Source organism: Pipistrellus kuhlii, unplaced genomic scaffold (assembly GCF_014108245.1).
Source record: "Pipistrellus kuhlii isolate mPipKuh1 unplaced genomic scaffold, mPipKuh1.p scaffold_m20_p_17, whole genome shotgun sequence".
Classification (NCBI taxonomy): Eukaryota; Metazoa; Chordata; class Mammalia; order Chiroptera; family Vespertilionidae; genus Pipistrellus; species Pipistrellus kuhlii.
In genome coordinates, this window is record NW_023425482.1 from 21284377 (window position 1) to 21297418 (window position 13042).

The 13042-nt window shown below is 57.1% G+C and overlaps 2 protein-coding genes across 3 annotated transcripts; both read left to right on the top strand.

Moving 5' to 3' along the window:
- Window positions 1-658: 658 nt before the first annotated feature.
- Window positions 659-2542, top strand: CIAO2B (cytosolic iron-sulfur assembly component 2B). Its single transcript, XM_036440979.2, has 5 exons — window positions 659-868; window positions 1026-1105; window positions 1361-1486; window positions 1910-1955; window positions 2332-2542. Exons 1-5 carry the CDS (start codon window positions 718-720, stop codon window positions 2427-2429), a joined length of 501 nt encoding a protein of 166 aa, XP_036296872.1. The 5' UTR covers window positions 659-717; the 3' UTR covers window positions 2430-2542.
- Window positions 2543-7959: 5417 nt separating this feature from the next.
- RRAD (RRAD, Ras related glycolysis inhibitor and calcium channel regulator) lies at window positions 7960-11485 on the top strand. 2 transcript variants are annotated; one of them, XM_036440987.2, is made up of 6 exons: window positions 7960-8300; window positions 8572-8962; window positions 9600-9673; window positions 9808-10012; window positions 10833-11159; window positions 11193-11485. In XM_036440987.2, the coding sequence occupies exons 2-5, from the start codon at window positions 8587-8589 to the stop codon at window positions 11108-11110; spliced, it is 933 nt and encodes a 310-aa protein (XP_036296880.1). In that variant the 5' UTR covers window positions 7960-8300; window positions 8572-8586; the 3' UTR covers window positions 11111-11159; window positions 11193-11485. The 2 variants fall into 2 exon arrangements, with proteins under 2 accessions (XP_036296880.1, XP_045438769.1); XM_045582813.1 differs by having other exon boundaries at window positions 10833-11485.
- The last annotated feature ends 1557 nt before the right edge of the window (window positions 11486-13042 follow it).

Genomic DNA, 13042 nt, shown 5'->3' on the forward strand with positions numbered 1-13042 from the left:
TAGAAAGAGGGATAGAGAGTTAGAAACACTGATGAGAGAGTACATCGATCAGCTGCCTCTTGCACACCCCCACTGGGGATGTGCCTGCAACCAAAGTACATGCCCTTGACCGGAATCGAACCCGGGACCTTTGAGTCTACTCGGCCATGGTCAGCCTTTTGAAATGCACACGAGACAGTGGCACTTAACATCCCACCACCACCACCACCGGCTGGCTTTCCCTTCCTCCACCTCCTGCCAAGATCTAGTCCATAGTCATTCATTCATAACAAACATTTAAAGAACGCCTTCTCGCCCGCGCTACGGGCAACCGGCAGGGCATTCCCGGGGCCCAGGTGTAGTGGGGGAGGCAGGCGCGTGCCCTGGAGGTTCCGAAACGCAGAGAGCGGAGCCAGGGACAGAGGCAGCAACTCTGAGCCCGCGGGCGCCCGCAGGGCCTAGGGAGCGGCCTTCCCGGAGGAAGGGATGCGTGAGAGACGCCGGGCCGTTTCAGGCCGGTCTTCGGCTTCCCCGAGACCCGCGCGGCATCGCTTTCTCGGTGCCTTTGCAGGAACGGTCGCGCCTTACCGGGTCCACGCGGAGAGAGCGCGGAGGCCACGGCCGAGGACCGGCTGGGCTGCGTGTCCCTCGGGCGACCCCGTCGCTCCGCCCCGCCCCTCCCGGAAGTGCGCCACGAGAAGCGGAAGTGCCCCGACCGCGGCCCCCAGCGGTTCAGCGATGGTGGGCGGCGGCGGCGGCGGCGGCGCGGGGGGCGGCCTCCTGGAGAACGCGAACCCCCTCATCTACGAGCGCTCCGGGGAGCGGCCGGTGACCGCGGTCGAGGAGGACGAGCAGGTCGCGGACAGCATCGACGCGCGCGAGATCTTCGATATCCGCCGCTGCGGGGCGCGGGCGGGCTCGCGGGGGCCGGGGAGGGGGACGAAGTGATGCCCGGTGGTCGGTGGAGCTGGGTCCGGCCCAGGCATCCCTGGCGGAGGGTGCGGAGTGGGGACAAGGCGCGGAGTCCCCTTTCCTTCACTTGCCACATCTGATCCGCTCCATCAATGACCCGGAGCACCCACTGACACTGGAAGAATTGAACGTAGTAGAGCAAGTTCGGGTTCAGGTGAGTCAGTGCAGCGTCCAAGGGGAGCGACTTGTTCAGGAGTCAGAAAGGTTCAACTATTCACCAAACGGCTGTCATTCTCTCAGCTCAGGGGATCTTTGTTGGGGGTGGGGATGGGGACGGTGGTTGTGCCCATTTTATGGATGAGGAAACTGAGGCCCATAGAAGTTAGGCGACTTGCCCCAAGCAACAAAGGAAGAAGAGGAACTCTAGGTTGAAAGGGCCCAAGACTTCTGACAGCCCACCCCCATCCAGGTGAGCGACCCCGAGAGCACAGTGGCTGTGGCCTTCACACCCACCATTCCTCACTGCAGCATGGCTACCCTCATTGGCCTGTCCATCAAAGTCAAGCTCCTGCGATCTCTCCCCCAGCGTTTCAAAGTAAGTTGGAACTGAGTGCAGGGGGATGGGGCAAGTGTAATTATCTACTACCGAGGAGGACACCAAGAGCAGAAACATGGACCTGGAAAGGATGCCGGCTAACCGAGATGAACCTGGGAGGAGAACAAGAATAAAGGCCTGAGCTGGAAAACGCAAAAGCATAGTGAGGAGCGGGTCAGGAAGGACAGTAGGGAGCTAACGATAGGTTTGGAGCAGGAATGGGGCACAGGTAGAATGCTTTTAGGTCAACAGCAGTTGGCCTGCCCTTTGGGGAGAAATGGAGTGGCTCCAGGTGGATTTGGGGTATACGGGAAGGGCCAGAATTCAGAGGCATGATTAGGATTAGGAGGGGGTGGATGGGGGAGAGTAAAGAAGGGATAGATAGGTGGTTGAGTGCTCAGGCTCTACCCATCTCCTTCCCAGATGGACGTGCACATTACGCCAGGGACCCATGCCTCAGAGCATGCAGGTAAGTGTGGGGTGTTGAGGCATTGGCCCTGAAGCTTCCCCCTTGCCATGGCAGTTTGTGGGGCAAGGGGAGAGTGCTGGGTGGGTGACTCCTCAGTGGAGGTGGCAGCCTAGACTGAAGCTGGACTGACTAGAGTCTCCCGTACTTGCTGTGTTCCCCCCTCCTGTCCTCTCCCTCTCCTAACCACCCAGGACCAGGGCGTGTCAGGCTTTGTAGGAGGCAGACTTGAGCAGCTGGGTGGCAGGGGTCCCAGGTGCGGACTCAGGTGGTTGCAGTAGCCTGATTGAGGCTTGGGGTCCTGGGAAGGAGATAAGGGGTGGGGGGCTTTGTTGGTGGGGGTATGTACATATGTTACCACTCCCTCCTTCCCATCCAGTGAATAAGCAGCTTGCAGATAAGGAGCGGGTGGCAGCTGCCCTGGAGAACGCCCACCTGCTGGAGGTTGTGAACCAGTGCCTCTCGGCCCGCTCCTGAGCCTGGCTTTTCGCCTCCAGCCTCACCCAGGGCTCACGACCTTGTCTTCTTGAGTCTCTGACAATAAGAAACTCACACTTTGCATTTTGTAATAAACCCTTAATTTATATTCATTTTCCTGTGTGCCTTTGTGTCTTTCATCTTGGTGGGGTTACTTGAGGTTGTGGGAGGGTGGTCATAGTAAGTGCCTATACAGGGCAGGTCAATGAGATTCAGTTCATTAAAAAAATTTCTCTCAATGGTTTGATTAGGAATAGTTGCAAACATACAAAGAAATTGGAAAGAGCCCTAGCTGGTTTGGCTCAGTGGATAGAGTGTGGGCCCCGGACTGAAGGGTCCAAGGTTCGATTCTGGTTAAGGTCACATGTATGGGTTGCGGGCTTAATCCCCGGTAGAGGGCATGCAAGAGGCAGCTGATCAATGATTCTCTCTCATCATTGATGTCTCTCTCTCTCCCTCTCTGAAATCAATAAAACTATATTTTTTTTAAAAAAATTGGGCCCTGGCCTGTTTGGCTTAATGGCTAGAGCATTGTGGCCTGCGGACTGAAGGGTCCTGGGTTCAATTCCAGTGAGGGACACATGTCCAGGTTGCAGGCTCAATCACCAGTAGGGGTTTGCAGGAGGCAGCAGATCAATGGTTCTCTCTCATTGATGTTTCTATCTCTCTATCCCTCTCCCTTCCTCTCTAAAGTCAATAAAAACATATTTTTAAAAAATTGGAAAGAGTAGTGTAGAAAACACATTTGTTTGCCACCTGGATTCAACAGTATTTTGCACCGTTAGCTTTATGTGTGTCTGTATAATCTATCTATCTATCTATCTATATATATAGCTAATTGACCATCTGGCTGGCCGTCTGGACTGGCCGTCCAACTGATTGATCGGTACATATGATGCACAATGGCAATTTAAAGATAAACATTGACTCATGCATGTGTGATACATCTGAAAATATTTCATTTTAATTTTATATTATATATACTATTTTGATGTAATTTTTTGCAGTAACATAATTACTGCACAAATCTTCTAATGAATTTCCTCTCAATGTGCACAAATCTGTGCACTGGGCCACTAGTATAAATATATTTAACAGTAACCTGCAGACATAACCCTTCACATCTAAGTACTACTTTATCCTGTGTTTCCTAAGAGTAAGCCTGTATCACCATAATGCTATTATCTGGCAAAAGTGAACAATTTCCTAGCACCATTAATATCCTGTCATATGTGAATTTCTCTAAAACATTCATAGTTTTTTAAATCAGTATCTAGTCGAGTTTCATGTATTTGCATTTGGTTGTTATCTCTCTTCTTCCCAACCCCCTCTTTTTATCTTCCTTAGCACTGACTTTTTTGAAAAGTCCAGGTGAGTTGTCTTGGAGAAGTACCACAGTTTGATTTGTTCCTTTGTCTGCTGTGTTTCCTGTAAACCCAAAGTTGAGTGAGTTCAGGTTTGAGTTTTTCCATAAGAACGTTGACCAGGGGTGCTGTAGCTGTGCCTGGCTGAGACTCAGACGTGACTGCGGGCAGAGACCTCCAGAGGCCTCAGCAGGGAGTCAGCATTTGGCAAATCTGTTCTCCAGAGCCGGTTGATAACAGTAAGTTTGGACATGATGGGAACTATACATATACTACCTGGTCAGGCAATTCTTGATCCAGGTTTCAGTGGCAGTTACTACTCTCTATTATCCCTATTTTGCAGGTGAGAAAATGAGCTGCTAGAATAAGTAATTACTCCCCAAGACCTCTAGGGAGTAAGGAGGAACCTAAGCAGTTTAGCAGGTACAGATCAGCTGGCAGGGGGCGCTGTTGCCTGAATGGAAGGGTCTATGCCCACCCCACCCGGATTCCAGGAGGGCGCAGCTTCGTCCCCTGGAGACCCAAGATCTGGCTGCCCAAACTCAGGTGAAGCCTCAGCACAGGCCGCCAGTTGCTTCACATGTTACCAGGGGACAGTCATGACAATCACTTGGGACTGCTCTGTGGAGATTTGAAATGGATCTGGGCCCAGGTCAGATGATCTTCCAGGCATTGTACCCCCCTTCCCCCATTTACACAGACAGAAGCTTAGCACTCCAGAGAGGGAGGGTGACCAGCCAGGGTCCCTCAGTCCCCAGGGAGCCTTCCCGACCGCCAGTACCTGGCTGTAAGCTTCCCCACCCCCATGCACACTGACAGCCCTGATCTCTCAAAGGTGTCGGTGGTGTCTGATCAGCCGGGTGTGGAAAGTCATAGGGGAGGCAGGTGTCACTGAGTCATTCCACTGGCCCTCCTGGCAGCCAGGCCGTGGTGGGCAAGGGATATTCAGCTGATCATGTCACAGCAGGCACATCGGGCAGTCCCTTTGTCAGTCTTCACTCATGTGTCTGGCCCCTGGCTGCCTGCACGGACACCATCTGTGAATCCTGGGCTAGTGCCCGGGGAACTTTCTGGAACCCAGGTGCTGTGTGAGGACAGGGTACAGGATTAGAAGGGGGGTGTTGAGGTTTTAGGTCTCTAAAGCCGCCTACCAGGTGTGTCTGGCTCTTCCATTTCTGGCCTATGACTTCTCAGGCCTCAGTTACCATGTCTGCAAAATGGGAATGACAGATCATAGCTAAGTGAGATTTGACCCAAGGACTAGATGACATGTAGAACATGCCCAGCTATGTGGTCTTTTGCTTATCATCATGCCTACAGTGCAAGGGTCTGAGGGCACACAGTAGGTAGTACTTAGTAGTAAGTCAGTGGAATGAATGAATGAATTGGACTTTAGATCAGAGCAGAGGAACTGAGGTGTGGGGGCTGTTGTGTGGGGAGAGCTAAAGATACTGAAGCCTAGCCAAGTCCCCCTTGCAGCATTTAAAAAATATATATATTTATATATATATATATATATATATATATATATATATATAAATTATTGATTTTTTTACAGAGAGGAAGGAAGAGAGGGATAGAGAGTTAGTAACATCGATGAGAGAGAATTATTGATCAGCTGCTTCTTGACAACCCCTGCTGGGGATGTGCCCGCAACCAAGGTACATGCTCTTGACCGGAATCGAACCCGGGACCTTTTAGTCCACAGGCCGACGCTCTATCCATTGAGCCAAACCGGTTTCGGCCCCTTGCAGCATTTACTACCGGAGGGAGAAGGATGTGGGGGTCCCACAGAGGAAAGGTGGGTATGGGGGAGAGAGAAGAGGGATCTACCTCTCTCCATAGGTCACTGTTCTGGGGAGAACAGAGCAGGAGCAGGAAAGAAGAAACAGGACAGAGCCCACGGATTCACTCAACCTGCCCTTGCCCAAGCAAGCATGAAAAAGAAAGTGTTCTATGGAGATCCTACTATATGCCAGACACGTGCCAACTAGTTTACTGATATCTTCTAACAACCCCCTCCAAGACAATATCCCTATTCTACACAGGAGGAAACAGGCTCAGCCAAGATAAATGGGCAGAGGTGAGGCAACTAGTGAGGGACAGAGCTGGGATTGGAAGGTCGGGCTGTTCAGAATGCCGGGAGGACCCGGAGGTGGGAGTGGAGGTGTCTGAAGGTCATGTCCTGGTCTTGGCTCCTGGGGCTCCCGACCATACCTAAGCTTGAAGTGAGTGTGTCTGGCCCGTTGGGGAATGCCTGGGGCCTGAGTGGCCCAATGTGGATGCAGTTCCCTTGGCAATGAAGAAACACTGCTGAGGTCAAGAGCTCAGATTACCAGAGGGGAAACCCAGCCCTGATTCCTTGCATGGCTGCCTGCTGGCAAGGGCCACAGATACCATCCCCCCTCTTGCCCACCCTCTGCTGGACATGCAGAAGCTCTCTTCAGTGGCATAGTCATGTGAGCGGTGGGTAGGAGGGGCCATAAGCAGCCCAGCCAGGATTCTGATGGGAAGTGGTTTGCTGGCCCTTGAGACTTGTGTCTGCTGACATGAGCCTGGACCCACAACTCCCTCTTCCCGTTAGTTAGACCTGGCCCAGGAAGTTAGAGCCAGTATAAGGTCGTCCAGGCCCCCAAGACCCTTCAGGCCATGTGAAGAACACGTCCTATGGGCTACCCTATAGTCCAGCCCTTGCTTACTTTGGGGACCTTAAGAACGACAGGGGACTGCATGAACCCACTAACACTTACCCGGGCCCTCCTTACTCCAGGGCCCTTTCTGATGTTGCCAAGGAAACTGACGCAGAAGCCAGAGAGCCCTACCGGGTCTCCATGGCAACCTATAACAGCACCCCAGGATGCATCATCTGTGATGTCACCTGAGCCCTGAATGGGTGTTTCCACTCCTGCCACATTTGTTACAACTAAACGTCAAAGTCTTCTAGCAGGGCTCTGTCACAAAGCACATCACAGCCTGCCTGCCCCCCAACCCTCACATAACCCCAGATATATGAGTAAGGAGGATTAGCTCATGTTCAATTTATAGCAAGGTACCCAGAGACTGGGATGGAGGCAAGACCCAGGAAGCCGGAGGGAGAACAAGGACTAGAAACCAACCCTCTTCATTACATCTCCCCACCCTAGGTCTAAAGAAAGGATGGGCTCTGAGCAGTGGTGACACCACGTGGTGGCTAAGATCTCCCGCCCTCCCCCCCCCCCCCCCAAGTCCCCCTGCATCTGTGCTCCTCCTGGATGGGTGTCTGAGCCTCCAGATCTTGCATGTGTCCTGAACAAGCATGCCCGCACCAGGAATAGGGCGAAGGAGGGAGACATTGCAGGCTCTTAAAGTGGCTAGATCCAGCCCTGATCCAGTTCCTGGTCCAGTTCCACCACTTTCTGCTTCTGCTGGCATCTGACACCTGCCTGCCAGGATTTCCCCAACTTTGGGCAACCTCCAGCCCAGAAACAGAATGACCAGGGCTGGGGCCAGGGCCAGGTATTTTTAGCAGAGTTGCTGGCAGCTGTCTGGAGGGTGCTGGGGGTTGAGGTGGTACTGAGTTCATCCTTTCCCCTGCTCTGGGCCTGTGTTCCCTCCCCAGGATTCAAGCTTAAACCTCTAGCTGCACACACGGCCAGAGGCCTCCCTTCCTCATCCCCTCCCCCAAGTAGCTCTCGGAGGCCCCCCCCCCCCAGGGGTTTGTGGGGTGACACTCACCCTCACCCTGAAGGGGCAAGCTCATCAGGCAGAAACTTCAACTTCCCAGGCAGGGAGGAGTGGGGGGAACTTGGGTGGAGGCTAGAAGTCGGATTAAGGACCCTACATTCCAGCTCAGACCTGAGACGGTGGGGAGGGGATGTCCATGGGCAGTGAAGGGTGAAATCTGTCCAGTCTGTAAATGTTCTGCTTTGCTTGGGCCACGGGCCAGGACTGGGCAAGAGGGAGGGTGGTGGTGAAGTTACTTTTAAAGGGCCAGCCCTAATTCTTCCCCCAGAGAGGAGTGGGCACACTTGGTTGGTCCTTGCCTCCTCCACCCATCACGGCACCCTCCCTCCCCTACACCATTCACATCCCCTCCCTCCTTCTTCTCTCCCTTCCTTGCCTCCCACATCACACACACACACACACACACACACACGCACACACACACACACACACACACACGCACGCACACGCACACACACTCAGACCCGGGCTTTGTCTGCCAGCCTGCCCTGCTCCGCCCCGGCGGGTGGGGCGGGGTCTCGGTGGGTGTGAGGTCCCGGGAGGAGGGTGTGGGATCCCTCCTGGGGAGAGGGGGACAGACACGTCAGCCCCAGTCCCGGCCTCGGCGCGGACGGGGGCGAGCGCGGGGGCGGGCGGAGGCTTAAATAGGCTGCTCCCGGGGCCGGACCCAGTGCGGACCGAGGAGCACCGGCGGCGACAGCATTGAGCGCGCGAGCCCGGGGCTGCGATCGGAGCGCGGGACCGTGTCCGGACCGAGTCTGTGCGCCAGCGAGCGAGCGAGGGGGTGAGTGTCCCGGCGGATCGCGGTGTGTGTGTGTGTGTGTGTGTGTGTGTGTGTGTGTGGGTGTGTTGGGGGGGGGTCGCAGCGTCAGGAGGATGGGTCGCCAGGCAGGGCGCATGGACCTCCGCGCCTGGGGATGGGACCCCGCGGGACGTCGGTAGCGAGCATCTCGCCAGATCCCCGGGGTCGAGCAGGCGCGCCGGGTGGGGTCCAGCCTCCCTCTCCATCGCCGCCGCCGTGGCTTACCAGGCCGCCCCGATTCTTTCTTCCCCAGACGGCGTCCGACGTGATGACCCTGAACGGCGGCGGCGGCGGCGCGGCGGGCGGGAGCCGCGGCGGCGGGTGCCGGGAGCGCGAGCGCCGTCGGGGCAGCACGCCCTGGGGCCCCGCGCCGCCGCTGCACCGCCGCAGCATGCCGGTGGACGAGCGCGACCTGCAGGCGGCGCTGGCTCCCGGCGCGCTGGCCGCGGCCGGCGCGGGCCCCCGGCCCCGAGGCCCGAGGCTGGACTGGCCCGAGAGCTCCTCCGACTCGCTCAGCTCCGGGGGCAGCGACTCCGAGGAGAGTGTGTACAAGGTGCTGCTGCTGGGCGCGCCCGGCGTGGGCAAGAGCGCCCTGGCGCGCATCTTCGGCGGCTTAGAGGACGGGCCGGAAGCCGAGGCCGCAGGTGAGGCGCCGGACTCTTCAAAGGAGGGGAGATCCCAGGGTTACAGGGCTAGGGACCTGAATAAAAGTGGCACCACACAACAAGGAATTGGAAGACCCTTTCAAGAATCATGCCTCTGCCCTACCCAGCTCCCAGGGTCGGAGAAACGAAGGGAGAAGGGACCCTCGGTAGAAGAAGAAATGCTGAGGGAAGGCCCGGGGCAGACACAGGACCGCTCTAGGATGAGGCAGGACAGCCCTTCCTGCCTGATGGACAGAAACACAGCCAGAGGGAGTTTCAAGGAGAGGCGTCTTAGGTGACCAAGGCCCCCGGAGGATGTGACTAGCGTTATTCTAACTCAGGCCACTGTGGTCAGAACCACCCAGGCGACAGGTGGGCAGGGAGCAGAGGAATTGCTCGCTTGGGGAAAGGGTGTCTAGGTCAGGGTCAGGTACAGCATGCTTCCCCCCGCCCCACCAAACCCCACTTCTGTTGCCACATAACAGCCATCAGTGGACAGGAAGGTTGGGAGGGGGACTCTGAGGAGGAGTTGGGGTGGGAGTGGCCAGAATAGGAAGCTGGGCCCCTGTGGGTTGGGGGGGTGGGGGAGAGGCTTTCGGCAGCCAGCAAGTAACCTGACTACTGGCCTCCTCTCTAGGGCACACGTACGATCGCTCCATCATGGTGGATGGAGAAGAGGCGTCGCTCATGGTCTATGACATTTGGGATCAGGTAGGATGCAGGCTGAGACCCCGGGCAGGGTGGGAGGGGTGAGCTGTGGGTAGGGGCCTGCTGAGGGCACCAGTTTGTAGCTGGGGCCTGAGGACTGTTGGGTAAATGTGTGTGTGTATATATATCTTCTTCAGGATGGGGGCCACTGGCTACCCGGCCACTGCATGGCCATGGGGGACGCATACGTCATTGTCTATTCCGTGACGGACAAGGGCAGCTTCGAGAAGGCCTCAGAGCTGCGGGTCCAGCTGCGGCGGGCGCGGCAGACAGACGACGTGCCCATCATCCTGGTGGGCAACAAGAGCGACCTGGTGCGCTCCCGGGAGGTCTCCTTGGACGGTGAGCAGGGTGGGGGTCAGAAAGGGAGGGAGATCTTGGCTGGGATGTGGTCCACTCAGGCTTGACTCAGCTTGAGTCCCCGGGGATCGTCAGTGGCTAAAAATGTTCAGGAAGAAAACTTGTGGGAGGGGGGGAGGGGGAGAAGGAGAGAGCTGCTGCCCTCCCACAGGACTCCCCAAAACCTGAGAGTGCTGGGGAAAGGACCAAGGGTCACCCCAGGGCCCTTCTCTCCTGTCCTCTGAGGCCCTGGCCTGCCAGACGAGGAGTGAGGAGAGTGCATGGAAGCAGGCCAGGAGGTCAGAGCCTGGACCCCAGGCCTGGGCCAGTCTGCAAGTAGGGCTTGCCCCTGGGGAGGACCCCGCCCTCTTGGGCTGAGTACCCTCCTTTGCGGTCCCCAGAACTGAGCCCCTCAGAGGAACCTGGCAGTGACTGGGTTACATACCCACCATTCCACTGCTCGTTCATCATGGCCTAAAACACTAAGCTCTCCAACAAAGTTCTCATTCTCCCGCGCTGACTCCTGCAGCACTTCCATTTACGTATCAGACTTCAGATTATTTTCAACAGACGAGTCTCCTTTTGTGGGCCTTTCTGAGCTCCTTCAACCCAGACACCCCTTTGGGTGACCCGCAGTCCCTGAGACCCTCCCTACAGGGTTGGGGAGTAGGAGGGGCTCCGTTTCTGAGGACCCAGGTCTCCCCTGTCCCTTTACCCATAGATTCCCGAGCGGTAGCTGCCATGGGGTGCCCAGGGTTGGAGGGGGCTCCTCACGCACCCACCCTTTGTTGACTGGCTTGTGCCTGTCCCCCACCTACGCCAGAGGGCCGGGCCTGCGCGGTGGTCTTCGACTGCAAGTTCATTGAGACCTCGGCGGCTCTGCACCACAACGTCCAGGCGCTGTTCGAGGGCGTCGTGCGCCAGATACGCCTGCGCAGGGACAGCAAAGAGGCCAACGCCCGCCGGCAAGCGGGCACCAGGCGGAGGGAGAGCCTGGGCAAGAAGGCGAAGCGCTTCCTGGGCCGCATCGTGGCGCGCAACAGCCGCAAGATGGCCTTCCGGGCCAAGTCCAAGTCTTGCCACGACCTCTCGGTGCTCTAGGCCTCAAGGCCGCTCGCTGCGTTGTGCAGGCCATTGGACAGACTTGGTGGGCTGGCCCAGCACACTGCCCTCGGTGCCTCAGGGCTGGCCCAGACTCCGGTGTCCCCCACCTCGTGGCCATGGACGGACAGTGCTGCCCGCGGAGGCGGCTTCCACGGGCCATCGAGGGCTGGGCCCAGAGAGGTGCTTGGCCAGGCCCACCCACGCGTGTCCCGAGCAGCAGCCGGGCCCAGCTCCCGGGACAGCTCTGTGTGTGGGGAGAGGACGCTGCCTCTCTCTCCACCCGGTGTGCATGTATGCCCTGCAGGGTGGCTGTTCAGTGCGGTGGCTATTTGTTTACAGGCAGATTTTTTTGTAATAAAGACTATTTCCTGAGAGTTGGAGGCTGTGGACTCTTGTGTTTCCTCCTGGGAGGGGAGGGGCCGCAGGAACAGGCAGGCAGGGCTCCCAAAGAGTGTGGCCTTGATTATCCTACTAAGGTTTGGGTCCAGCTGAGTCAGAGGGGGCAGGTGTGAGTGGGGCCTGCTCTGGGGTCCCAGCAGCAGGAGGCGACATGAATCCCTCCCACGTGTTATCCAGATGCTTCTCTTGTGCTGGGGCCTGGCATTGCCCATTGGTTGAGGGTTCAATTACTCCCTGTGTATAAGGGAAACCGAAGCTGCCCAAGAGACCTCACCCTGTCCCAAGTCTCATGGCCAAATTAGACCCTGGGTTTGGCCCTCCAGCTGGTGTCTCTACCCTGCTCCCTCCAGAGGGGCTGGAAATGCACCAGGCCCGGGGTGGGGGAGTAGGGGTTGGGGTGCTGGTGGTGGTGGCTGTGAGAGACTTCAAGACTCCCTGGCTTGTTAAGGGTGAGGTGAGGAAGGCACATCTTGTGGACTTGACTCTGAATAGATCCCGCCTCCTGGCTGAGGCTGGGCTACGGAGGGGCCTCACTGTTCCCTCCACTGTGAGTGGCCCGGCCAGAACATCCCCTGCTTATGGCATTGGCAGGAACAGGTCCCTGGAGCCCTCCCAGCCTGGAACGTCTGTGTGGGAATGTGCGTACGATCACAGAGAGAAATGAGCCTGTCCCTGCCCCCCTCCCCCCATTCACACCCACGAAGGGGAGCTCTTAGGGGCACAGGTGCCTGCAGTGATGTAGGTCGCTTCAGGAACAAGCTGAACGGACTGGCATTTGGAATGGGGTGTCCGGGTTTCCAGAGCTTGGAGGCAGCCTGGGGCAAGGCTGGGAGTTTCTGAGAAGGTCCCGGGCCAGAGACCATCCATCCTTCATTAGTTCAGGTTGTTCGGCTGCCCTTGTCCAATGGCAGGAGGAAGTTTAAAGGCTGCTCCTCAGAGTATGGGACCTCTGTGACTCACCCACATGCCCCCCGCCCCCCCCAGGGCAATGATAACCGATAAAAGTTTCTGCTGCTCTCCCCTCCCCCAGCTCACCTCGAGGCATGTGGAAGGTATGGATTTCTCAGGCAGGTAAAGGTCTTGACCTGAAGAAGAATCCAGACCTTCCTGCTTCTGGCACTTATTGGCTGTGTGACCCTCGGCAAGCCACTCAGCTTCTCTGTGCCCCAGGGTGTGACATGGGGATGATGTCCTTCTTCAGAACACAGCGAGTGGAATAATGAAGCCATGTGCTGAGAGCAGGCTCATTGTAGGAGCTTAACACATGTGAGACCCCCCTTAACACCCCCACATTGCACTGCTCCAGGCTGGGGTGCTCGGGGTGACCCCGAGGCAGGCACACAGCTTGTGACAGGCAAGACTGGGTGCAGTTGAGGGGTCCTGGCCCAGCCTCCAGCCGGAGAGGAATTAACCAGATATGGAGTGGGCAGGACCCGGGGGAGACCATGGGAAGCTCCGAGGACAAGGAAAGATTAGAGACCTTAGGACTTTTCCCACCCTCCCCCCTGGTTCTGGACTCCCAGGCCCCAG